Source organism: Dasypus novemcinctus, chromosome 5 (genome assembly GCF_030445035.2).
Source record: "Dasypus novemcinctus isolate mDasNov1 chromosome 5, mDasNov1.1.hap2, whole genome shotgun sequence".
NCBI classification, from domain to species: Eukaryota; Metazoa; Chordata; class Mammalia; order Cingulata; family Dasypodidae; genus Dasypus; species Dasypus novemcinctus.
The window spans coordinates 108,560,524-108,588,254 of record NC_080677.1 but is presented as its reverse complement, the minus strand read 5'-3'; the positions used below and the strand labels follow the sequence as shown (position 1 = coordinate 108,588,254).

General features: G+C 37.9%; 1 protein-coding gene across 1 annotated transcript in view; it reads left to right on the top strand.

The window, feature by feature from the left end:
- Positions 1-22,902, top strand: part of ZC3HC1 (zinc finger C3HC-type containing 1) — a 31,741-nt gene extending 8,839 nt beyond the window's left edge. Inside the window, exons 5-10 of the mRNA XM_004463244.5 lie at positions 15,906-16,033; positions 17,029-17,183; positions 17,909-18,152; positions 19,761-19,973; positions 20,433-20,639; positions 22,754-22,902. Coding sequence (XP_004463301.2) covers positions 15,906-16,033; positions 17,029-17,183; positions 17,909-18,152; positions 19,761-19,973; positions 20,433-20,639; positions 22,754-22,822 — 1,016 coding nt within the window. The 3' untranslated portion in view covers positions 22,823-22,902. The remainder of the gene's footprint in view (positions 1-15,905; positions 16,034-17,028; positions 17,184-17,908; positions 18,153-19,760; positions 19,974-20,432; positions 20,640-22,753) is intronic.
- The last annotated feature ends 4,829 nt before the right edge of the window (positions 22,903-27,731 follow it).

The window sequence follows — 27,731 nt, the reverse complement described above, 5'->3', positions numbered from 1 at the left end:
TATTAAGTTTTTTGTTTGTTTGTTTGTTTCACCTTAAAACATTTTAAAAACAAAACAAAAAAACCAACTGTCATTGGGGAGTGGATGTAGCTCAGTGGTTGAGTGCCTGCTTCCCATGTACAAGGTCCTGGGTTCAATCTCCAGTACCTCCTAAAAAATAAAAAAAAAAAAGTATAGCACATCACTACCACATAAGTTAAACAAAAATGATGTAAATAACAAAAGTGGTATATATCTATAATAAGCAAATTACCTGATAAAAATTTTAACTTAGCACAAGCAAGAATAAATTGGTTCCAAAATACTATGATGTTTGGCATTTGTACTGCAAAGTTTAAATTATAATTTTATTCTGCTCAAAAAGTCATCTCTAAGAAATCGGTAGTGCTCAAAAATTGTTATATCCGGGAAACGGACTTTGGCCCAGTGGTTAGGGCGTCCGTCTACCACATGGGAGGCCCGCGGTTCAAGCCCCGGGCCTCCTTGACCCGTGTGGAGCTGGCCCATGCGCAGTGCTGATGCGCGCAAGGAGTGCCCTGCCACACAGGGATGTCCCCCGCGTAGGAGAGCCCCACGCGCAAGGAGTGCACCCATAAGGAGAGCCGCCCAGCGCGAAGGAGGGAGCAGCCTGCCGAGGAATGGCGCCACCCACACTTCCCTTGCCGCTGACGACAACAGAAGCGGACAAAGAAACAAGACGCAGCAAAAAGACACAGAAGACAGACAACCCGGGGAGGGGAGGGGAATTAAATAAATAAAAAAATAAATCTTTAAAAAAAAAAAAATTGTTATATCCAACAGGAGATAGTCTACTAGTCAAGACAAGACAATTCTTTATACAATTAGGTTTTAAAAAATGCAGAATATCTGATAATTATATTAGCAGTATAAAGGCTATGCTAAAAATCAGAAAACTATACAGAAGATAAAGCATTAATTGATTAATATTATTTTGCTTTGAGAAAGCCAGAAATGATTATATTCTAAGAAATAAGCAATAATGACACTAAAGATATGATTAATATACTCTATGTTTTTTAAGCCCAAACACATTCTTCATCTCATAGAAGACAGTCCTGACTTTTACATTCTTTGTCCAGAACAGGACTCCAATTTAAGCGATTATTTGAATATAGTTGATAATCTTAAATCATTTTTTTCTCCAGAGGATATTTTTGTTTCAGTAGATATTCTACAAAATATGCTGCTAAGATTTTGTAGCATAATAAATGCTAATTTATCCAGTAGCTGTCACAAATGCCAACAAACTTCTATACCTAAACCTAAGTTACTACAGTAGTGAAGTCATAACTGATGTGATTCTTCCATACGGTCACACTTTATTTACTATACAATAGTGTTGTAAAATCCAAAGAAGAAACCTTGGTGAGTCCTCCCAAAGCTGCATAATTTTTCAAATTATTTCCCTCTGGTTGCAGACCCTGTTCTTTTCTTCAATCTTTTTTAGTTATTTGGCTTCTGCAATATTTTCTTGACATTTTTGTTTCTTCTTCTATTCTTTAATCATCTTGGCCAATTTGCAGGACAGTACAGCACTTCCTAGAAACAATGGAGTAGGAGCCAAAATCACTGTCATAAGGAAGCCATATGGGTCCTTTGCTGCAGCCCATTCTACAACATACTTAGCCCAAGCCTTTATATCAAACATCTCTGTAGTGGTCTTAGGAAAACTGGGTGGGGAATGGTATACATACAGTCACTGGGATTAAACAGCCATTGACCTTATGCTTAATGTGCAGAATTCCCATATAACCCTCAATTTTTAAAAATCCACACCTTTCCCATTAATTTTTGTTTTTTATAACCTGTCTTTTCTGACAAAATGATTCATCTTTTTAAATCAATAATTGTGTTTTTACATAATTGGTTACTTTTAACGATTTTAAATATTTAAGAAGCTGTTAAAGACCATTTTTTTTGTCTCTGAATGGAAGGTATCCCTTTGTTTTCTTTTCAACTTTAAGTAATTTTTTAAAATTTGGAATATTTTAAGTATAGAGAAAAGTATAAATAAAAATATAAGAAACATTTGTGACCTACCACCCACCCCATCAAATCCCAGCACTTTACCATTCTTGTTTCAAAACCACCCCACCTGCTTTTTTTCTTTTAATCAAGAAGTATTACAAATAAAGCTGTGGATCCCTCTCTAAATCTTATTCCCTTGTCTTCTTATCCTGAATTAACTATAATCTACAGTCCTGAATTTGGTGTTCATCATTGTTTACATGGTTTCTCTTCTACAATGTATATATGCATCCATAAGCAATATATGTAGCACTATTTTTCTTATTTTAAAACTTTTATAAATATTATCATACTGTATATATCCTTCTACAAGATTTTTTTTTTGCCCAACTTTTTTGAGATTAACCCATGTTGTCACATGTATTATATTTGAAGCTTTATAAAAAGTAGGACCATCTAAAATTTTATTCTCCTAAGAAATTAGGTAGAGAGTTTGCCCATTTAGCTCTTACCATTGGTAGGCTGACTCTTCATTTTAGGACCCTCTCTCATACCTTCTGTCTACATGATTTTTGTATCTGACTTGCTTAAACACCCTTTTTACCTAATTATGTATCATCACAGATGATGATCAAGCCTTCCTTTTCTTGGTGCTTCCTATTCTTGGTACAAGTTCCTACTTATTCTAGTTCTATCTAACATATGTACAGTTTTCTTCTCTACTTAACTAGATTTTGAGTTTTGGGGATATGTCGATTGTTTTTCATCAAATTTGGGAAGTTTTCAGCTATCATTTCTTTAAATATTCTTCTACTTTCTTTCTCTCTCTCCTCTCAGGGATTCCTATTATGCAATACATTGGTACATTTGATGGTGTCCCTCATGTCTCTGAGGCTTTGTTCTTTTTTTTTTTTTTTTTAAAGAACTTCATTCTGCTTGTATTTATTATTATAAATGAATTTGCTGTTTGTCTTTTTACTTTATTGTTTTGTTTGTTCATTGCAAGGAAGGGGAAAGCATTTGACTTAAAATACTTTTTTTAGGAGGTACCAGGGATTTAACCCAGGACCCCATACATGGAAAGCAGGTGCCCAACCACTGAGCTGCATCCATACCCCTGTTCTTTTTTTTTTTTTTCCATTCTTTTTTTCTTTGTTCCTTAGACTGGATAATCTCAATTGACCTATCCAAAAGTTTGCTTAATTTTTCTTCTGCCAGCTCAGATCTGTTGAACCCTCTAGGGATTTTTCATTTAGGTATTATGCTTTCCAACTCCAGAATTTCTATTTGATTCTTTTGTATATTTTCTCTCTCTTTACTGATATTTTCAATGTGGTGAGACATCATTATCATCCTTTCCTTTAGTTCTTTAGACAGTTTCCTTTAGTTCTTTGAACACGTTTAAAGTACCTGATTTAAAGCCTTCAAGTAAGTTCAATGTCTAGTCTTCTCAGTAATAGTTTCTTCTATTTTTTCAATCTTTTTTAAAAGAGATTTGTTTCCTCCCCCGTCCCCGTTCCCCGCCCCCCCCCCCCACCAAGTTTTCTGCTCTCTCTGTCCATTTGCTGTGTGTTCTTCTGTGTCTGCTTGTCTTCTCTTTAGGTGGCTTAGGAACTGATCCTGGGACCTTCTGGAGTCTTATTTTTTTAAATAAACAAGTTTTTTTCTTCCCCTTTAGAGTAAACTACCCTGGGGAACCAGGTAGGGTAAATCTAGAAAGGTGGTTTAATCCAGTAAGATCCATTTTATGTTTAGATTGAGTGTGCACATTTCTTTTTTTTAAAGAAATTTTATTAATAACATATTAATAAAGCATAAATCTGAAGTGTACAATCAGTGGTATTCTATATAATAACATAGTTGTGCATTCATTACTTCAGTCATTTTTAGAGCATTTTCATTATTCCTGTAATAATTATTTAAAAACCAAGTAAACAAAAAAACCCTCATTGCCTCTCAGTCTTTCTATGCTTCTGCCATACATAGCTGCAATTCTGTTTCTGACTTTCTAGTTTATTTGTATTTATATTTTGTAAAAACAGTCTTACATATGCACTATTACCCATATTCATATTTCACATGAGGTTTCACCATGTTCTCCAGTCCCCTGTTATATTTGTTAGATTTCTTTCTAGTAATATACATGTCCTTAGACTTGCCCTTGCGACCACTGTCTTACCCATAGAATAGCTCTTCTATTTACAAACACTGTGATGTGCTTTCACCATTTCTATTCATTTCCAAAGATTTACAAACAACCTTTTTACCAATTCTACACAGATTAAACCTCAACTTTCCATTCTCTTACCGCATTATATTTTCTGGTGACCTTTATTCTAGTTATTAACTCCATGAGTTTATTCGTAATAGCGCAGCCATACAGCATTTGTCCTTTTCTGTCTGTCTTGCTTTTACTCCACAGAATGTCCTCCAGGTTCATCCATGTTGTCATATGCTTCATGACTTCATTTCTTCTTACAGCTGCATAATATTCTGTCATGTATACACCATAATTTTTTACAAAGAATTTTCTAAAGATTTATTTTATTTATTCCCCCCCAGCCCCCCCATTATTTGTGCTCCCTGTCTGCTCTCTGTTGATTGTTTGCTCTCTGTGTCTGCTCATCTTTTTAGGAGGCACCGGGAACCAAACCCAGGACCTCCCATGTGAGAGGGAGGCACCCAGTCACTTGAGCCACATCCGCTTATTGGGTTTCCTCATGTTTCTCCTCTTTCCTTCATCTCATTGTGTCATCTCGTTGCGTCAGCTCACCATGCCAGCCTATCGTGTCAGCTTGCTGTCTTGCTCTTCTTTAGGAGGAACCAGAAGCTGAACCCAGGACCTCCCGTGTGGTAGGTAGGCACCCAACTCTTGAGCCACATCCACTTCCTTATACCACAATTTGTTTATTCATTCATCGGTTGGTGGATACCTGGGTTGTTTCCATCTTTTGGCAATTGTGAATAATGCCACCATGAACATCAGTGTGCAGATGTCTGTTTGTGTCATTGCTCTCAGTTCTTCTGGGTATATACCTAGAAATGGTATTGCTGGGTCTCATGGCAAGTCTGTGTTCAACTTCCTTAGGAACTGCCAAATAGTCCTCCGCAGTGGATGTACCATTCTGCATTCCCACCAACAGTGAATAAATGTTCCTATCTTTCCACATCTTCTCCAACACTTGTAGTTTTGCAACTTTTTAATAGAGGCCTTTCTCAAAGGTATAAAATGATATACCACTGTAGTTTTGATTTGCATTTCCCTAATTGCTAGTGATGTTGAGCATTTTTTCGTGTGTTTTTTTGCCATTTGTATTTCTTCTTTAGACAAGTGTCTCTTCAAGTCTTTTGCCCATTTTTTAATTGAGTAGTTTGTCTTTTTATTGTTGAGTTGTATTATCTCTTTATGATCATGAATTTTTAAACCCTTGTTGCCTGTGTGATTTCCAAATATTTTCTCCCATTGAGTTGGCAGCTTTTTACCCTATTGACAAAGTCCTTTGAGGTGCAGAAGTGTTTAATTTTTTTTTAGGAGGTGAAAGGGCTTGAACCTGGGACCTCATACAAGGGAAGCAGGTGCTCAACCACTGAGCTATACCTGCTCCCCAGTGAGAGTTTTTTTTCCATTTGTTGTTTTTTAGGAGGTAACAGGGGTCAAACCTGGAACCTTCTACATGGGAAGTAGGCACTCAACCACTTGAGCTACATCTTCTCCTCTAAAAGTGTTTAATTTTGAGGGAGGTTCCATTTATCTATTTTTCTTTCATTGCTCATGATTTGGGTGTAAGGTTTAAGAAATTATTGCCTACCGCAACATCTTGAAAATGTTTTCCTACATTTTCCTCTAGGAGTTTTATGGTTGTTACTTTTATTTTTAGGTCCTTGATTTATTTTGAGTTAATTTTATATATGGTATGAATAGGGGTCCTCTTTCATTCTTCTGGTTATGGATATCCACTTCTCCCAGCACCGTTTTATTGAATAGACTTCTCTGTCCCAGCTGGGAGGGCTTGACAGCTATGTCAAAAATCACCTGAGGGAAGGGGAATGGCTCAAGATGTTGAGTGCCTGCTTGCCATATGGGTGGTCCTGGGTTGGGTTCCCATGTCTCCTAAACAACAGCAAAACAAACGAAAAAAACAACTAAGGGGAGCCATTGTGGCTCAGTGGTTGAGCACCAACCTCCCACATATGCAGTCCCCAGTTCAATCCCCAGTCCCTGGTACTTGAAAAAAAAATCACTTGACTGTAGATATGAGGGTCTATTTCTGAGTTCTTGATTCAGTTCCAATGCTAAATCTCTCTGTATGACAGTACCATGCTGTTTTTACCACTGTAGCTAAGTAATATGCTTTATTTTATTTTACAGTTTATTAAATATTTTGTTTTATTCAAAACTACAATTTATAATGATTGAATCAAGCATATAATGATTGAATCAAGCTCTAGGTCGTAGCTCAGCTCGTGGCTTGATGTTCCTCTGACTGCAGCAAAAGATGGAATACTCCAAGTAATATGCTTTAGAGGTGGGAAGCAAAAGTCTTTCAACTTCTTTTTTTTTTTTTTAAGATTTATTTTCTTAATTTATTTCTCTTCCCTTCCCTGCCCTCCCCGCCCCCAGTTGTCTGCTCTCTGTGTCCATTCACTGTGTGTTCTTCTGTGTCTGCTTGGATTCTTGTCAGTGGCACTGGGAATCTCTGTCTCTTTTTGTGGCATCATCTTACTGCATCAGCTCTTGGTGTGCGGCGCCACTCCTGGGCAGGCTGCGCTTTCTTCATGCAAGGCGGCTCTCCTTTCAGGGTGCACTCCTTGCACGTGGGGCTCCCCTATGTGGGAAACACCCCTATGTGGCACGGCACTCCTTGCGCACATCAGCACTACGCTTGGGCCAGCTCATCACATGGGTCAGGTAGCCCTGGGTTTGAACTGTGGACCTCCCGTGTGGTAGGTGGACGCTCTATCTGTTGAGCCAAATCCACTTCCCTCAACTTCTTTTTTAAGACATCTTCAGCTATTCAGGGCCTCTTACCCTTCCATATAAATTTGATATTGGCTTTTCCATTTCTGTGAAAAATGCTGTTGGGATTTTTATTGGGATTGTGTTGAATCCATGAATGATTTTAGGAAGACTTGACATCTTAACGATATTTAGTCTTCTAACCCATGAACACAGAATGTCCTTCCATTTATTTAAATCTTCTTGAGTTTCTTTTAGCAATGTTTTGTAGTTTTCTGAATATAGGTCCTTGATGTTCTTACTTAAGTTTATTCCTAAATATTTGATTCTTTTAGTCACTATTATAAAGGAATTTTTTTTTCTGATTTCCTCCTCAGATTGTTCATCAGTAATGTTTAGAAATGCTTTTTATTTTTGCATATAAATCTTGTATCTCTCCATTTTGCTATCTATTAGTTTTAGTAGCTTTGTTGTGGATTTTTCAGGATTTCTATGTATACATCATATCATCAGTGAACAGTGAAAGTTTTACTTCTTCCTTTCCTATTTGGGTGCCTTTTATTTCTTTATCTAGCTAGAACTTCTAGCACAGTGTTGAATAACAGTGGTGACATTGGGCATCCTTGTCTTGTTCCTTATCTCAGCTTTCAGTCTTTCACCATTGAGTACAATACTAGTTGTAGGTTTTTGCACTTTACCATATTGAGAAAGCATCCTTCTCTTCCCATCTTTTGGAATGTTTTTATGAAGAAAGAATGAGGTATTTTGACAATTGCCTTTTCTGCATCAATTGAAAAGATAGTGTGGTTTTTCTTCTTCAATTTATTAATGTGGCTTATTCACTAATTGATTCTCTTGCGTTGAACCATCCTTGCATACCTGGGATAAAACCCATTTGAGCATGGTGTGTAATTCTTTTAATATGCTTATGGATTATATTTGCAAGTATTTTGTTGAGGATTTTTGCATCTATATTCTTTAGAGATATTGGTCTGTAATTTTCTTTTCTCGTACTGTATCTGGTTTTGTTATTAGGGTGCTATTGGCTTCATAGAATGAGTTTGGTAGTGTTCATTCCTGATTAAGTTTTTGGAAGTGCTTGAGCAACACTAGTATTTGATCATCTTTGAATGATTGGTAGAATTCAGCTGTGAAGCCAATTGGTACTGGGCTTTTCCTCTTTGGGAGTTTTTTTTGTTTTTGTTTTTGTTTTAAGGTGGTACTAGGGATTGAACTCAGGACCTTGAACATGAGAAGCAGGCTTTTAACCACTAAGCTACATTTGCGCCCCAATGAGAGTTAGCGTTTTCATTTGTTTTTAGGAGGTACCAGGGATTGATTCCGGGAGCTTGTACTTGGGAAGCAGGGTGCTTAACCATTAGGCTATATCCACTCCCCAGTGAGAGTTGGTTTTTTCATTTGTTTGTTTGTTTGTTTTAAGGAGGTACTGGGGATTGAACCTGGGCCCTTGGTAACCATGGGTAACCATGGTAAGCAGGCACTCAAACACTTGAGCTACTCTGCCCCACTGGGAGATTTATTTTTATTTTTATTTTTGAGGTACTGGGGCCATGGATTGAACCCAGGACCTTGTATGTGGGAAGCCGGTACTTCCACATAGGCTTCCTGAGTTGGTTTTATCATTTTTTTTTTGCTTGTTGTTTGTTTTTATTTTTTTAGAAGGCACTGAAAACTGAACCTGGGACCTCCCATTTGGGAGGCAGGTGCTCAACTGTAGGGCCATATCCAATCCCCCTGGGAGATTTCTGATGACTGTTTCAATCTCTTTATTTGTGACTGGTTTGCTGAGGTCTTCTTTTTCTTTTAGGGTCAGTGTAGGTTGTTTGTGTGTTTCTAGAAATTTATTCTTCTCATCTACATGGTCTAGTTTTTTGGGCTGCAATATTCATAGTATAGTATCCTCTTGTGATCTCTCTTATTTCTGTGGGGTCAGTGGTAATGTCTCCCCTCTTATTTTAAAATTTTTATTTGCATCTTCTCTCTTTTTTTCTTTGTCAGTCTAGCTAAGGCTTTGTCAATTTTGTTCATCTCAGAGAACCAGCTTTTGGTTTTGTTGATTCTCTTCATTATTCTTTTTTTGCTGTCTTATTCATTTATTTCTGCTCTGATCTTTATTTCTTTCCTTTGGCTTGATTTGGGATCAGTTTGCTGTTCTTTTTCTATTTCTTCCAGCTGTGCAGTTAGATCTTCAATTTTATCTCTTTCTTCCTTTTTAATGTAAGCACTGAGAACTATAAATTTCCTTCTCAGTACTGCCTTTGTTGTGTCCCATAGGTTTTAATATGTTGTGTTCTCATTTTCATTCATCTCAAGATATTTAGTGAATTTATTTGCAATTTCTTCTTTGACCCACTGATTGAGTGTATTGTTTAATCTCCATATATTTATGAATTTTCCATTTTTCCATATATTTTGACTTCCAGCTTCCAGAGAAAGCATTTTGTATAATTTCAATCTTTTTAAATTTATTGAGAACTGTTTTGTGACCCAACCTAGTTAGTCCTGAAGAAGGATCCTTAAGTACTTGAAGAGAATGTATATCCTGTTGTATTGGAGTGTAATGCTCTATAAATGTGTTAGATCTAGTTCATTTATCATATTATTCAAGCTCTCTGTTTCTTTGTTTATCCTCTGTCCAGATGTTCTATCCAATACTGAGAGCGGTATATAGACATCTCCAAAATTATTGTAGAGAAATCTATTTCTTCCTTCAGTTTTGCCCGCATGTACCTCATGTACCTTGGGGCACCTAGGTTAGGTGTATAAATACTTATTATAGTTATTTCTTCTTGGTTAATTGCCCCTTTTATTAATATATAATAACCTTCTTCATCCCTTATAACAGTTTTGCATTTAAAATCTATTTTGTCCAGTATTAATATTGCTAATCCAGCTCTTTTTTGAGGGGGCTACTAATTGTGTGGAATATCTTTTTCCAACCTTTCACTTTCAACCTAGTTGTGTCCTTATATCTGAGATGAGTCTTTCATAGACAACGTATAGATGGCTCATATATTTTTAATCCATTCTATCAGTCTACGATTGGGGAGTTCAAACCATTAACATTCAATGCTATTACTGTAAAGTCATTACTTACTGTTTTATCCTGTGGCTTTCCATTGTCACATCTTACTGTTGTCTGTCTTTTTACCCTTTAATTTATCCTTGCTAATAATCTTCATTTCTATACCCTTTTTTAAGTCTCTCACCCTTGTTTTTTTTTCCTTTCAGGCTGCAGCACTCCCTTTAGTGTCTTTTGTAATTTTGGTCTTTTGATAACCTACTCTCCCTGTCTTTGTTTGAATCTTAAGGCTTTAAACTCACCCTCATTTTTGAAGGACAGTTTTGCTGGATACAGGATTCTTTGCTGGCAGTTTTTCTCTTTCAGTCCCTTAAATACTTTATATCACTTTCTACTCACCTCCTTGGTTTTTAATGAGAGATTGGCACTTAATCTTACTGAGTTTCCCTTGTATGTGATGCTTTGCTTTTCTCTGGCTTCTTTCAGAATCTTCTTTATATCTCTGATATTTGTCATTTGGAATAGGTGTCTCAGAGTAGGTCTCTTTGGATTTATTCTGTTTGAGATGCGTTGTCCTTCTTAGATATTGATATTTATGTCTTTCACAAGGATGTGTAATTTTTTGCTGATGTCTAGGTATCTGAATATGTTGGTGAATTTACGCTGATGGTCAATTTCTTACCTAGTCTTTTTTTTCCCCCATATCTCTTCTTTGATTTTTGGTTCAATTTATTATGAGTCTTTAAAATTGCCCAGCTTGAGATCCTTCCTTAATATGGAGAGGAGGGCAGAGGAAAGGCCTTAAAAATACCTACCTCAGGGTGCCCCATGTTATGTGTCTTACCCTGTAGCACACTCACACCCATGTCTCAGGTGTGTACTCTCACTCTTTCTCATTTCTCAAAAAAACCTTTTACTGGCCTTTTTTTTTTTTTTAATTGCCCAGCTTAAGTTACCAAAATCAGGAAAAAAGAAAAGAAAAGAAAAAAAAGGGGGGGGTGCAGGTGTAGCTCAGTGATTGAGTGTCTTCTTCCCATGTATGAGGTCCTAGGTTCAATCTTAAAAATAAAAAAAAAAGAAAAGTGGGCCCAGGAACTCACTAATGGGGTACAGATTTTCTCCCAGGAATTGGAACTAAAGAGAGTCCTAAAAGCAGTTTTTCTCCTCACAGTTTCTTGGCTAGACAGCAGATGGTGCTTGTCGACAAGCCTTTCCAGGGAGGTGTTTTTTCCCACATTTCTGGTCTGACCAGAGCCAAGATTCAAAGTAGGCTCTACTGGCTGAATTCACTGAAGAGAAGCCACTCTCTGCCCTCTGATGTCCCCTCACTGTTCTCTTGTAACAGCTGACAGGGAAGAAGACATTTGTTCCCCTCTGATTCAGCTGTAGTGAACCGGGGGTTTTATCCAGGCTTAATGTCTTGAGCGTGCAGGATGGCGCCTTTCCCAGCCACTGCAGGGGTTTTGTAACTCATGTTTGTTGTTTCAGGCTCTTCATCTTTCTGTCCCTCACCTCCTGGGGGCTGCTTAGCACTGTCCTGTCTGCTGACCCTCAAAGCAGGACACTTGGACAGCTTTTGGCCCTTTCTCCCTTGTTTTTCTGAGAGTTGAGCCATGCCTGTCTACTCTGACATCATTGTAATGTGTTTTGTTTTGTTTTTGTTTTTGAGGTACCAGGGCTCCAAGTCCTTGTATGTGGGAAGCTGGTGCTCAATCACTGAACCACATCAGCTCCCCAAGTTGATTTTTTTGCTTGTTTGCTTGCTTATTTTTTTGTTTTTAGGAGGCACCAGGGACCGAACCTGGGACTTCCAATGTGGGATACAGGGTCTCAACTGTTTGAACCATATTAGATCCCCTGTAATGTGTTTTGGTGGGGTTTTTTTTTGGTATTTTTTTAATCTTTAAAAAAAATTTTTCTAATGTGTTTTTGATATCACCTGTTATGTCTTTCATTCTCATAAACTCTGTTATTGTTCTGTTCAGGTTTTCAAATTATTCTTTGTGCTAGCCCCGGGTCTTCTTGATGTCCTTTATCTCTTTAGCCATATTGTCTTTCAACTTGTTGATTTGATTTAGGAGATTTATATGAACCTCCTTGATTAGTTGTCTCAAAGCCTGTGTCTCATCTGGGGGTTTGGAATGCTCCTTTGCTTGGGCCATTTCTTCCATTTTGTTAGTATGGCTTGTAAATTTTTGCTAATGCCTAGCATCTGATTATGATGGTGAGTTTACGCTGATGTTCAATTTCCCTGTCTTGTGTAAGGATTTAGTGGCTAGAGCTGCTTGTAACTACTGTTCTTTGATTCTTGGTTAAATGTGTTCTAGGTCTTTAGGATTGTGCTTGTTTAGTTGCTCAAATACAGGCCATGGACCAGTAATAGTTTACAAACCCACTTCCAAGAGCCTTGGGGAGGGAGGCTGTAAAAGCCAGGGAAAGCCTCTCTTCTTTACTTTTAATTTCCTCACCTGCACTTCCTTGGTCAGCCAGCAGATGGTGCTCTTCAGCAGCCCTCAGTTCAGACCCTGGCTGGCGTGTGTTCCCTGCAACACTGACTGCAACAGAGTGACAAAGGCTCCTGCCTCAAGGCTATTCAGATCAAACTTTCTCCAAGACTGTTCTGCAGCTTTTGCCAGCAGCCCCCTCCTTTTCCCAGGGTAGGAAATAATTCCTCTCTTTCTGCGTCCTCAGCAACCAGTCCTGGTCAGTAGGGAGGGTGTTTGTAAGAATTGGATAGCTCTAGTTCCCTGCTGGATCCCCAGGCAAACAATGGCTCAGGCCATTGTTTAATTTCCATTGAAATTGGTTAATTTCCAGAGTTCTGAAAAAGTTTATTTTGCCCCTTTTTGTCAGTATTCTCTTGCTTTTATGGAGGAAAAAATTTTCACAGGTCCTTACTTTGCCATTTCTGCTGATGTTATTCTATACAGATTTTGCAACATACAGCTGTATTTTATAAATAGTCATGTACTTGATAGAACAACCTAAATACTCATAAACATGTCAGTGTTCCCCTTCTTAGTAAAATTAATTTTAAAAAATAATTGCCATTGCTCCTCCTGTATTTTTTTGCATATTATTGTAAACTCATGACCTTTCCAAAACATCTTATTTAATTAATTTTAATTATTCTTTTATTTGAATTTCAAATATTTACAACTGGACTAAGGACCTCCTTTAAGCTGACTATTCTATTCTTTTAGCATTGTCTATGATATTCTTAAAAGTATTCTTGCTTTCTAGCAACAACAAAATTTTCTGGATCTAACTTGATTTTCTTCCCTGTCCCAACAAGACATGTAACTAGCAACACTCCAAAGAACCAGATCCTTTTAAGTAGAATAATTTTACAAGAAACCAAAATCTGGCTGCTAAGGATGCACGTCTAATTAGTAGTGAGTAAAACTGCTATTGTTATAGTAACAATACTTCTAGTTACTATAACTACTTCTAGTAACAAAACTAGAAAAGAGATTTTTTTTAACTAACTTTATTGAGGTATACTTGGCATAGGCTGAACTGCACTTTAGATATCTAATTTGATAAGTTTTGACATAGTATAACCCGTGAAACCATCACTGTGAAATTTCTATTTAACATCATGAGTTTGTATTTATTTTCCCAGATTAATGCTCTATATATTCTTGTACCCTATTTCTCTTATAATATGAGGTTTTGTTGATCATTAAGTGTTTTACCACAGCGATACTCCTTCTCTCCACCCTTAAGCCACCCACGTCTTCATTTCTTACAGGGATTATTACTTTAATGTCTTCTAATCTTACTTCTTTGCCTCCATTCTAAACTGTTGCTCACTATCTCTTAATATCAGTTCTCCCTTAAGAAATCTTTCAGTAGTTTTTCAACACATACATTAATAAAATCATGGTCTGGCCACGGTCTACATTTTGGCTTTATCTCCTGTCATTCTTCCCACAGGCACAGTGGGTCCCACCCCTGTGAAACTATTTAGAATTTCTAGAATGTGCCATCCTTTGGCCCTTTGTCTTTGCACACTGTTGTTGGAATTTCAAACTTAGCTTAGCCCGACTGCCTCTGAGAAGCCTTTCCTGAGAACTCCCCTACCGTAATCAACCCTAGCTTAATGTCAGGAAGCTTCCCCCTCAACCCCCCCTCATCCTCCCCCCCCCAAATAAAGCAAGGTAGGAGGAATGAAAGAAGGAAGGCAGCAAAAGCAAAAGTAAAGACTTAAACAATATGAAAATGTGTTATATCTCATCACAAAAAGTCCTATGGTAGGATTGCTCCAGTGTTGGTTAATTCATTGACTCAATGATGTTACCATGGGCCCAGTTCTTACAAGAAGCTTGTCATTTCACTCTAAAACTAGTTTTCCTCATGGTTACATGAAGGCAGACATTTCAGGATTCCCATGTAGATACAACACCATCCAGTGGAGGGATGGAGGCCTCCTTCCTATATTCACAGAATCCCCCAGCAGACATCTCTCCTCTTTTGTTGACCAGGATTGGGTTAAATGTCCCTTACTAACAGCAGTTGGTCGCTGCTAAGAGGAATGCTGTTATTATAATTAAGGGAGACAAATCAGGATTTACCCATGAGTCACTAGAGCAAAAAATTGGTACCAGAGAAAATCCAGGCTCTGTCAGCAAGGCAGGAGCAGGCATAGCTCTTGGGTGGGCAAATAACAGTACCTACTACGTCCACTTGTGGATGCCCATAATATTCTCTATTTACTGTCGTAATAATACTTGTACACTATAATGGCCTTGCTTATCTGCCTCCCGTATTAGATTTAACTTAAGGGTCCTGAATGTGTCTTGGGTCTTCGGAGTCTAAAGGCCTGGCTTATAGTGACTGTGGCTGCTCAGCAATTGAATGTTAATTCAAGACTGAGAAGGCTACCAAAAGGAGGGAGTGGCTCCCTCCTTTTTAGTTCCCAACTTAGAATGGCATGTTCTCTCTTCTTAAGAAATCTCTCATTTCTAAAATGTATTTCCATTCCTTACTGAAGCTGATTCATTGTGGTTTCCATTCAGTTATCTTTCTAGGCCTGATAGACCTCCTTAGGAAGTAACTCAGCAGGACCTTTCTCACAATTTGTATTTGCAATCAGTGTACCAAATATCCAAGAGAAGAATCAGGTAGCAACAAAGACAATTACACTATATGATCAATTGATTTGCACTAATCGGTTTTCAAACAGATTCTTTCTCAACTTAGGTATAATAAGAATGCTTCCTAAGTTTATACTTTTACTGCTCTAATACCCTGTTTTGTTTCACCTTATAATGTAAGCCTTTTTAATCTCTTGTATAAACATTGGGAATGTGAGGGCCTGTTTTTATTCTTAACTCATAATTTATCCAGATTGTTATTATCTGGATAAATCTTACTTCTTGTTATAAAGTAACAAGTTGTTATAAAATACTGGGTTTTTGTTTTGTTTTGTTTGTTTTTTTATTGGTTTGTTAACTCCTGTCACCTATTCAAGCCTCCACTCATGGTAATTCTGTTTTGTTTTCTTTTTTCCTTTTTTCTTAATACAATTTCAGACATACACATAAGTAGGCAGTAGTACATAATAAAACCTAGCCCATCACTTAACTTCAGCCATTATCAGCTTATGGTCAAACCTGTTTCCTCTATATTCCTGTCACCTCCCCTCCCCTATCCATTGTTTTGAAGCTCAAACCCAGGCATCATATTATTTCATCTCTAAGTATTTCAAGACATAGCTATAAAAGATAAGGACTCCAATTTTTAAACATAATCACAACAGTTTCATCACAGTCCCATCCAAAAACAGTCAACAGTTTTTTTAATATCAAATATCTCATTGATTTTACATTTCCCCAATCATTCTATGTTTTTTTTAATTATTTTTTTTTATAATTTGTACCAATATAAACTTCCAGTTTAATTTTTCCACAGATCGATTTGGAATGTTGCCATTGGACGAGCCTGCTGTTCTTCTTAGTGAATTCCTGGATCGTTTTCAAAGTCTTTGTCATTTAGACCTCCAGCTTCCTTCTCTCAGGCCAGAGGACTTGAAAACTATGGTGAGTTTTTCTTGATGAGGCTACAGTGTTCTCCAGTTGTCACGAGCATTTGTACATGAAGCATTTCTTTTAATGGCAAGAGGATGCAGAGTGCTACGAAGAGAACTACTTGTTTGTCTCTCAACTGATCTTTTTCAGTCTCCACCAAAAAGATATTTTTGAGGGTTTGAGTAAATGGCTTTCACTTGCACTTTTAGATATGATTTTGAATGAAACCAAATGATACAAATTCAATTTTATCTAGATTTGTTACTTAAAAACTACTTAACAGAAGCTCCTGAAATGTGATTTCGTGAGTTTATTGCATTCCATTTTCCAAAGACAGTACTAGAGAAGTTATTCACTTCCTTCACCCTTATGAATAGAAGTTTTGAAATGCTCTGTACTTTGAGTATTTACTATCCCACCTCAGCACCCTGTGGATATTCAGTAAAGACAAAGCTTTACTGAAGGAAATAGCCACTGATTATTTTGCTTTTTAAGGTTGTTATGGGTTTTAGCACCAAACTATTAATCTGTGATGTTTATTATAAATTTCACCCTGCCCCTAGCCAAGACAATTTTTTTTACTGTGTCACAGTTCTTTAATATTCTTAAAGCAAAAATAAAGATGATGGCAAGCCCTGTTCTGTCAGAAAGAAATTCATTGTCATGTCAAGACATGAACAGTAATGTTTTCAGTATTTGGGTTTGAAGATTGCAGATTTCAGAGGAAATCTGGAGTTGATACTGAAAATAACTTAGCACTAAAAACAGATTTGATAGTTCCAGGAAAAATACCACTATTCTCAATCAGCAGATCCATTGCAGATCAGATAGCTTCTGTGTGATATCTTAACCCTGTTTTAGAAGTAAGTCTTCTTTAATGAAGTTGTCTTCATGTTTATCATTGTTGTCATGATTTTTATCTTGTACCATTCAGGCACATCAGTATATATAACTTTTCTTTTCATAATAGTTGAAATTTTAAGTTTCTAACCTTGGTTTCTTTGTAGTGCTTGACAGAGGACAAGATTAGCATTCTCATACACCTATTTGAAGATGAACTTGATCACCGAACTGAAGAGAGAAGAACTACAACCAAATTAGGCTCAGACATCCAAGTCCATGTCACTGCCTGTATTCTGTCTCTGTGTGGCTGGGCATGTAGGTTAGTAGTTTGATTTTGCCTGGGAATTTGAGCTGTAAAAACACTTCACACCCATGTAGATCACTCACCAATATTACATGGAAATCACGTAGTGTTTCTTATGAGAAAAACAAGGACAAAGAGACTGGAGGGAGAGAAAGAATCCATAACAGAGCCAGAATTAGAACTTGGGATTTCTTGGTGCTCATACCTGAACTTCATTTGTTGTACTATCACTCTCTAGTTAGGAATTTGTGTTCCATAAACAGTGAAATTCCTCTCTATTTTTTAGAAAGGAAAAAACAAAGTCAGTTTAATTGATGACAGCTACCAAAGGAAACATAAGTTGTAATCCTCTGGACCCCCATGTTGGTGTTTCCATTCCAGCTGCTTAATTTGGCATCAACTCCTTCTGAGACAGAAGATTGTCAGAACAGTGGCATTGAAAGAATGTTTTCATTTAAAAGGAAAAAGGTTTGAGAGGGGCAAAAACTTGCCTTCAAAATAGTTTTACTGTCGAGAGCATGTCCAAGACCCATAGGTTTTCCTACAGGAAATGTGTGAGATATGATGAAGTTCATCCTAAGTTTGGAGGAGGAGGTCTCTGAGAGGACATTGTTCACAGTCCACTGGTCTGTTCCAAAGTTTTGTTTGCTGAGATAAAGAATACTCTCAAATCATTATATTTAGTCACTTGGAAATGTTATCCTTTGAGAAAACTTACTTTATTTTCTATTCATGCCTAGTTCTTCCTTGGAGCCTCTGCAGCTCTCCCTGATAACATGTTCACAGTGTATGAGGAAGGTGGGACTCTGGGGCTTCCAGCAGATTGAGTCATCCATGACCGACCTGGATGTACCCTTTGGCCTGACCAGCTCCCCCATCCCAGGCCCTGACGGGCGACCAGAGCGCTTCCCTCTGGTGCCAGAATCTCCTAGAAGAATGATGACTCGTAGCCAGGATGCCACATCTTCCCCAGGCTCAGAGCAGGTATGGACTTAATGGGCTTGTTTGGGGAAGATTTTTTTTTGTAATCCAACACTTGCCAAAATGTTGGAAAAGGTGAAAATTAACCTAGGTGGTAGGTAGGCTTCATTTCTTTTCTTTTTTTTTTTTAAGATTTATTTTTATTTATTTCTCTACCCCCTGCACCCCATTTCCCCCTGTTGTCTGCTCTCTATGTCCATTCGCTGTGTGTTCTTCTGTGTCTGCTTGTATTCTCATTAGGTGGCTCCAGAAACCGATCCTGAGACCTTCCAGAATGGGAGAGAGGTGATTACTCTTTCGCACCACCTCAGCTCCCCTGCTCTGCTATGTCTTCTTATTCTCTCTCCTCTGTGTCTCTTTTTTTTTTTTTTTAATTATTTATTTATTTTTTAAAATTACATTAAAAAAATATGAGGTCCCATTTAACCCCACCGCCCCCACCCCCCACAGCAACACTTGCTCCCATCATCGTGACACATCCATTGTCCTCTGTGTCTCTTGTTGCATCATCTTGCTGCGCCACCTCTCCGCATTGGCCATCACTCCTGCACAGGGCGACTTTCCCGCGTGGGGTAGTATTCCCACGCAGGGCCACATTCCAGTGTAGGCCAGCACTCCGCATGGGCCAGCTTGCCCTCACCAAGAGGCCCTGGGCATCAAATGCTGGACCTTTGTGGTAGATGGGAGCCCAATTGGTTGAGCCACATTCATTTCCCAGGCTTCACTTCTAACCACATCGATCAGAATACCATGTAATGTTTCAACTCACCAGTTACAATGGAGAACCTAAATTCATTATTTTGTTTAGAAACCGATTATTCTTTGAAGAGTTTAGTCATATAGGCAGTTCAGAAACTAAATTCTTATAGTTTAAACTATAAATTAGGGGGTTATTGCTTAATGGCTACCAGTGTTCCTGTTTGGGGTGATGAAAATGTTCTGGAAATGAATAGTGGTTATGATTACATGACATTGTGAATGTACTTAATGCCACTGAATTGTAAACTTAAAATGGTTAAACTGGGAAGCGGACTTGGCGCAATGGATAGGGCGTCCACCTACCACATGGGAGGTCCACAGTTCAAACCCTGGGCCGCCTTGACCCTTGTAGAGCTGGCCCATGTGCAGTGCTGAGGCGCGTAAGGAGTGCCGTGCCACTCAGGGGTGTCCCCCACATAGGGGAGCCCCATGCGCAAGGAGTGCGCCCCGTAAGGAGAGCCGCCCAGCGGGACAAAAAGTGGAGCCTGCCCAGGAATGGTGCCGCACACACGGAGAGCTGACACAACAAGATGATGCAACAAAAAGAGACATGGATTCCTGGTGCCACTGATAAGGATAGAAGCGGTCACAGAAGAACACACAGCGAATGGACACAGAGAGCAGACACAACTGGGGGAGGCAGGGAGAAAAATAAAAAATAATCTTTAGAAATAAATAAATAAATAAAATGGTTAAGCTGGTAAATTTTATGTTAGGTATATTGTACCCCAATTTGTAAAATGGCAAAACAAATAAATTATAAATTAGCTTTCACATCCTTCTAGAAATCTTTCTCCTGACTGTAATCATTAATATGATATGTGGACTTCTGTTATCTGCCCTTTTCTTCAGACCGAAAAGAGCCCAGGTCTCATCGTCTCCCGAACTCGGAGCTGGGACTCTTCCAGTCCTGTTGACCGTCCTGAGCTGGAGGCTGCTAGCCCTACCACCAGAACCCGTCCAGTGACCCGAAGCATGGGAACAGGAGACACCTCTGGCCTGGAAGTGCCATCTAGCCCTCTCCGGAAAGCCAAGCGTGTGCGCCTCTGCTCTTCTAGCAGCTCAGTGAGTCCACCTTTGCATGTAAAAGTCACTGAGCACATAGAACACACTAAGCCCTCACTATGCAATATAGAGAAGCAGGCACAAGCCCTTTCCTGGTCCTGTGGCTAAAAGACCATGTGAATAAGTATAAAGGTAGGACAGTTGAGTTACCAATGGGGGAAACATTGTAAGGTTTTGCCTTTTGTTCCTTTGGGATGGATTCTGGAGAGATAATAAATATTTCAGGCAATAGTGGCAGCAGTCAGGGGTGGGGGAGGTTTAAAATAGTTTGTCTAAGACAAAAGTTGTGAAAGAATAAAGAAAATGAGGGGAAAAGATACAGGCAAAGTTTAAAGGACAGCACGAAAATCAGAAATGTAGGTAGTGTGAGATTCTGGTCTTGACAACTAGTAGCAGGTCTCCTTGAATTTACATAGCACTTCCCTTTCATTAACAATACTTCTCTTCCTTCTCCTCCAGGACACATCTTCTCGAAGCTTCTTTGATCCTACCTCTCAGCATAGAGACTGGTGCCCTTGGGTGAATATCACACTTGGCAAAGAAATCAGAGAGGATGGTGAAACTGAGTTAGATGCCAGCACCCAGGCAGAGCCAGGCTGGAAGGCAGTGCTGAATGTCCTCTTGGCCCACAAACAGTCTAACCAGCCAGCTGAAACAGACTCCATGGTGAGATCAGCCGTTGCCCTGTATGTGTGCAGCACTTGCTGTTTATGGGATGGGGAGCAGAGGCTGGTCCTGTAATTAGCACCCTGCCTGCCCTCAGCTTTCATAAGTTGTTAGACTCATTGTGGTTTCATCCTAGAGAATAGTCAGGGAACCAATTCAATATTTCTATCTTTTAGCGTAGGGCATCCCATCAAATTCTGGTAAGTTGTCTTCCCAACTAAAATGACTCCAAGTCAAGAAGGAATACAGAAACAGAAATGCGTGAATAGGCAGGCATTCTGGCCTCACATTGCAAACAGCTGTTTTTCCCATGAGTTGCCTTCACTTGCATTTGGGACCTGGCCAGTTAAATTAACTGTTCAGTGCACCATGCTCTGACACTGAGATTATGATTTCATTCCTTACACAGAGAATGGTCTTTTCCTGTATTCCACAGCCCCAGACTTTTGCACTTATTTTCAGCTAGCCGGCTCAGCAATATCTGCTTCTGCTACAAATGTGGGTAAATTCAAATCTATTATGACAACTGAGGAAACAAGTCAAGTGTTTGCTCTATGTAAAGGATGACAGTTATAGGAGAAGCATTAAGGATTCATGAAAACTGTGTTCTCTTTCCTTTGCTTGCTTACTTCCAAATTTACCTTGTAGCCTGGTATGAATATAATTTCTAACCGCTAGGTCCCCTGAGGACAAAGTAAAATAATGCTTGCCAGCAGGTATTTCCAAGAAGCATTCCCAGATCCATTATTTTATAGGGCCACAGGATTTCATTCGAGGAAATGATAGTTGAAGTAGCCCAAGAATGTACATTAGTGCCCTTAGTAAATATGCAGATGAAAGTTTTCTTAAGTTTTAGCAGAAAAAATCTGCATTTTCCCAACTTAAAAATCTTCTGAAACTACATAAAGCTATTTGAAGGCAAATGTTTGACCCACTGCCCAAACTGAGAGATTAATGCTATCTTTGCACACAAATGCTCTCTACCTAGATCTGCATGAAATAGTATATTAGCAGTTTTAATTAAGACTCCCTTTGTCACTGTCATACTAAAAAGAAACCCCACATGGCTTTTTCGTGGTGGAAGAAATTGGTCTTCTGATTGGCCCTGGATTTTAGGACTCTTAAGACTCTGCTTGGTAGTTTTTCTTTTAACCTTCTTTGAGCTGCTCTGATTGGAAAATACAAAGCTTCATGAGACTATGGTAAAGGATCTTGATTTTAAGGAAAATTTTATACTACTTTTTAAACTTACACTTCTTTTACCTTTGATTTCTGTAACTTTATTAACTAAATTCCCCTCAGTTATTAGTAAGAACTCATTTTCCCTCCTGGAACTTTATTTTATTGAGACACTCATCCACAAAAAGGATAAGGAAACAGTGAAAGAGCCATCTTACAGATTATCTTGCTAGATATTATCTGTGCTCTCACGGAAAACCTCTCTGTGTTGAATATCTGTGCTCTTCATTGGACCTTCAAAGGCAGAAAACCAAGTGTTCTGATTTACTGGGAACTTCACCTTTTAGCAATTGCTTTGTTTCTCTATAACACCATTTCTCAAGATCTCAGATCACTTCATAGGCACAATCAAATAGCAATGAGATTTTCTTATTATTCTATTGTCTAAAACTTGAAGCTGAGAAGGTCAAGGTCATAGTTTAAACTCTTGAGGATCATTTCACTTTGTTTTATTCCTTGACCTTAGATTATATTGTTAACCCTAGCTAGATATCATGTAGATGTGGATTCTTATTCACAAGAAATAAAGAATTATGGCTATTTCAACATCATGGATGAGAAACCAGTGCAAGATATGTATTACACTAATGGTAGGTCAGATATAAAAATAAGGACACATATAGATGCTTGGAGGGAGGGTATGAGCAGTATTTTAGAGACTCTGGTATTAGCAATAGTTCTAACAATAGAACACAGGCTTCTTGATTTTTAGTCTGGTTTTAGGAATATGTTATTTGTAGCACAATATAAAATGTAATTTGTTTTATATATCTGGATCATTATGGGAGAAATTTGCAGTCCAGGCCTATGAGCTAATACCCAGCCTTTGTCTCTGTAACAATTAAATCTCTAATAATGAGCTTTTGTACTTATAGAGTCTCTCTGAGAAGTCAAGAAAGGTATTCCGAATATTCCGGCAGTGGGAATCTTTATGCTCATCCTGAAGATACCCCATCCCTTTCCTGCAGAGAATGGAATGAGAGCAACTTTTTGAAAAATAAAAGTATGAATTCCCTTTTGGTCAGCTGATGCTGTTTTTCTCCATTCTGGTTTAATCATAAGGAATCCCTGCCTTTGCAAAGACAATAAATGTCAAACATTTGCATCAGAGTAAGGGGAAACCCCATTTCCATGTGGGGATATGGCAAGGGTAAGATACCAGGAAACCTGGTCCTGTTAAAGGAGTGTGGGTTTATGAAACCAATTGGAATATGAAGGATGTGAGCACCCATATCAGTGTCTTAGAATGGGGCAATGTTTCGAGGATTCTGATGTCCCAGGATATAAAATACATAAAATATAATAAAATATTTGATAAGATTCTTACTTCTGGAGAACAGTTTTCCCTCACCACCTAGAGAGCTGATATAAAGAATGCAGACATTGAGAAAATTTCAGTGGAATAGTCAACAAAGTTAAAATTTTGGCTTTTCAAATTTTGGCAAAGCCTAAAATTTATTTGTAATTCCAGCAAAAGAGATATAATCTTTCCTTAATCAGAAGCAACATGATCTTTATTATGTAACCAGGAGATCTCCTGTGTATTACAGTGAATGATAAGTTGATCATTTTCTCTCTTCACCTTGATAGCTATAGAATCAGAAACTATAACAAGGGGAGGAGGGCACTACATAAGAGGTCCCTTTCCATATGCTTTCTAATGCATGCTGTCCCCATTTGAGTCTCCCCAAGTCTTTCATTGCTGGAAGGGAGCATTAGTCTCCCTGGTGGTGAAGACTGACCTTGAATCTGCCCCATCTAAATAAGAAAACTCACTGATAAAGTGACCATGACCTATGAAGTCTAGAAAATAACTATTCTCTGACATGACATATTTTCTTTTGTTAACTAATGTTTTATATATATCATTTTATACTGAATTATTTTAAAGAAAATAACATATCATAACATTCCACCTATAAATACTGTATGGTAAATTATGTCTTTAAAAAATAAAACAGTTTTCCTATATATTGCAACAACCCCAAAATTAATAATCCCTTGATATCATCTAATACTTAGGTCATATTCAAAATTCCTAATTGTTTCCAGTATTTCTTTGTATTTGATTTGTTCAGATTCATGGGTCTCCTAACTCCCTTTAATCTAAAGGACAATCACTTTTTTCAAGCATGTCGCATTTTAAATTTGTCATTTTTCCTGATTTTTGAAAGAGTAAATAGTGTTAATAGCACTCTTCAATTGTGCCTCTGTCAGTAGATGAGGCCAAATAGAGGCTATTTCCCAGTTATTTTTCTTAGTTTGCTCTCTTGCCTTTGGCAAGATGGCTCTTCTGTTCATTGCCAATCTCCATGCTCACTTAGATGGGGACTAATGAGCAGCTCTCTAATGTTTACAGAAAGGAGGCCTGTGGCCCAGAATGGGAAGCCATTTGCTGACTGGTGACTAAGTAAATTAGAAGTCCACTTTCTAGAAGTTCATAGCTGCTAGGTCACAATTTCTTTTTTTTTTTTTTTTTAGCTATTAAAACAATTTATGTATTTCTTACATTTAACAATGAGTCATTGGCTGAAGAGGTTAGAGAACTTTTTCAACTCACAGCTACACCCATGTCTAAAACTGCTTAAATAAAAGGTGAAACATCACATAGTTGTCTAACACATGGCAAGGAAGTGAACTCTAAAGAAATAACAAATGAAAAATATGAAAGCTACCTTTCCCATGGCTTTAGAAATGCTCACAATTTACCTTATTGTATTTTATGCAGTAAATAACATTGAAGAGTGTTTTGTTGCCATCTATGTGCTGGTGTAATTTTGAAACCAAGCTTTTTTTTTTTCTCCCCAAGTTCTTATTTTAGATGTAGATTTGATAAGCTCCCTAAAATCCAAAAACTATTCCAGATTTACAAATCAGAAATGAAAAAAACGATTAAAGTCTCTTAAAGGGTAAGTTATTGTGTTATATTGGCTGGATAAACATAATAGCCAAAAAACTTTAAAAAAGCCATACACAGTTGACATTGCTGAATGCCTTCTGGATGAAAAGTAAAGACCATAGTAGTGCTACTTTCTATTGATAGAGTAATTTGTCATATTAAAGGTTTGTGTGCAAACATGAGGTCTGAGTTCATATCTCATAAGTAGAAGTATAGTATTGTTTTACAAATGGATGAATCTACAAATGTGGCTGGACTTACTTGGCTTGTACTTGTCTCGTATTAACATCAACTGATCTTCAAAGATAGTCTTAGGTGAAAAGCTTGGCAAATAAACATAACTTACCATGAAATAAAGTACTGAATAAGTTTTTAAATCTTACAGTGTATCCTAAACAACTTTATTGACATTTGTACTAATGAAAAAGGAATGGTAGCATCTTAGCACAAATCAAGGCAGTGTTAAAAGCCAATTTTACTTGAAAGTGTCCTTATAAAAGCAGTAAAACTATTAAATATTGACCCAAGTAAAGATTTGACTTTTAATGAATGATGAAATGGAAAATCTATACTTCTGCTTGCTAAAATATGGTCTTGAGAAAAGCACACATGGTGACTGAGCTGCAAGCTGAATTAGCTATTTTCTTAGAACACCATTTTTCCTTTAAAGAATGACTGGCAAATTTTGGTTATTCAGACATGATTGGCATACATTTTGTCAAAAATGAAGTGGGGAGTGGGTGTCACTTGGTTGCGCGCCTGCTTCCCATGTAAGAGCTCCCAGATTCAATCCCTGGTGCCTCATAAAAAAGGTGCTGGGTGGGGGAGGGGAGAAAGAGTGATATAAAAGATTTAATACAGAGCATTCAAATGGACTATATGCCTCTAAGATTCAGGTTCAAATAATGTGGGTATTTTTTTTTAAGTCTTTCCACTATAATTTTAAATTTATAACCTCTCCAGAAGTATTTACATTTCTTTAAAATAGGTAAAGATCCACAATTTTTATTATTTTTTATCATAAATGGAAGTAGATTGGAATAGACTTAGAGTAATTCAAGAAATGTGTGAGGCAGTATGCAAGCCTTAATATAATGGAAAGATGATTGACTACCTCAAGAAATTTATTGTCCAGGCTGGACAATACTTGAGTGCTGCACAAGACAAACAGTGCTAAATACATTAGGAGAAGTCTAAAAGAGGAAGACGTTGATTCTCAGGTACAGAACTGGAGACAATTTCCAGGCAGGGGTAGCTTTGAGCTGAATCTTGGAGATGAGTGGAAGATACAAACTGTGGCAGAACAGGGACCTTGTCTGTCTTTTTATACTCCTAACATTTAAAAAAACAGCACCTTGCACATGGTAGACATTTAATAAAAGGACTTTTTTTTAAAGGAGTTTCAGGAATTGAACCCAGGACTTCATACATGGGAGGCAGATGCTCAGCTACCGAGCTACATCCACTCAACAATGAGAATAGGTTTTTTCATTTGTTTTTAGGGGGTACTGGGGATCAAACCTGGGACCTCATACATGGGAAGCAGGCGCTCAACCACTTGAGCTGCCCAATAAAAGGATATTTGAGGCTAAAAGAACATTATTAGCAGATGAACAGAGTGTAAGATGTTTTCCTGAAAAAGCAGATTTTCAGCTATGGCTAGAGCTTTGCATTAAGTAGTGGAAGAGAGAGGATAAGAGAATAGAAGTTGGGCCTCATTGGAGACTTGTACGTTATACTGAAGAGTTTGGACTTTATTCTATGGGGAAAGGGAAGCTGTAGGAAGAGTTTTTTTGAGCAAGGAAATGTGCCTAGGAAGATAATTCTGGTGTCTGTATAGCCTGCATTAGGGGAGATGGGAACACTTTAGGGAATATATACGGGCAATGGCCATGGCAGTGGAAATGGGGGATTATTTGATAGAAATGTCAGTGAAGAGTTCAAATAGGATTGATTTGGGCATGAGGAAGAGGGGAGGAATCAAGGAGGATCTTGAGGTTTTTGGCCTAACTAATCAAGAGCTGAGTTTTATTTTTAACATTGAGTTGAGTCAGATGTGAAAATAACTTTCTATAAATGGTGTTCTAGAGTTTGGGAGATTGGTTTATTGGACTTGAACATCAGGGCTTCAAATGCTCAGATAGCCACAGAGAATGAGGCTATCAACCCTACTTACTTCTCACAAAATATCTTAATGCTGGCCTATTTAACATTGTACCAGAGGGCTCAAGTTTACTGGTCAGACTGGTGAATATGCTGCTAGACTGGATTAAATATATTTTCAAACAAAAATGGGATGTTCTCAGTGGATTGAGTTCATGAGTTTCCTTTCCCAGAGCATCTATTCTTCTCTTCCACACATCCAGACATCATTTAAACCCAAAGCTATTGTTCATTCTTCTTGTGGTATGTTACTTGTAAAAGTTTTTGGTTTGGTCTTTCTAGGAACCCATCTTCCTGATTTGATCCTTTATTTGATTTTTTTTTTTTTTCAAATCTCTTTAAAGAAGATAACTGCCTAAAATTTCATTTTTACTACTTGACTATCCACAAAGGTGGGATAGTAAATCAGCATTCTAAGGAATTTTCCCACTTTTATTAGCCACACTCCGTAGCATATAGGAATGCTTTAATAATCTCTGTAGTAATTGTGTCCTGTTGTATCTTGTCAAATAAAACTTCCAATTCCTTCCTCTCTAGTTCCCAGGTCAAAGCCTTCTTTTGGGGTCCTTGGTCCCAGGGCAGGTGATGGGCTCTTGAAGACCCTCGGCTCCTCAAGGCCTGTCAGACACATTTTTTGGCTGACTGCCCAGTGTTCAGATTCTTCTTTCACTATTTTCTCCACTGAGGCCTCTAGGATTCTTTTTTAACAAAGGTTGCATTTCCCTTTGTTGTTTTTGTTTTTTACAGAAAGAAAGACTGAAGCTCAAAGTTATTTAAAAACTAGCTCTTAG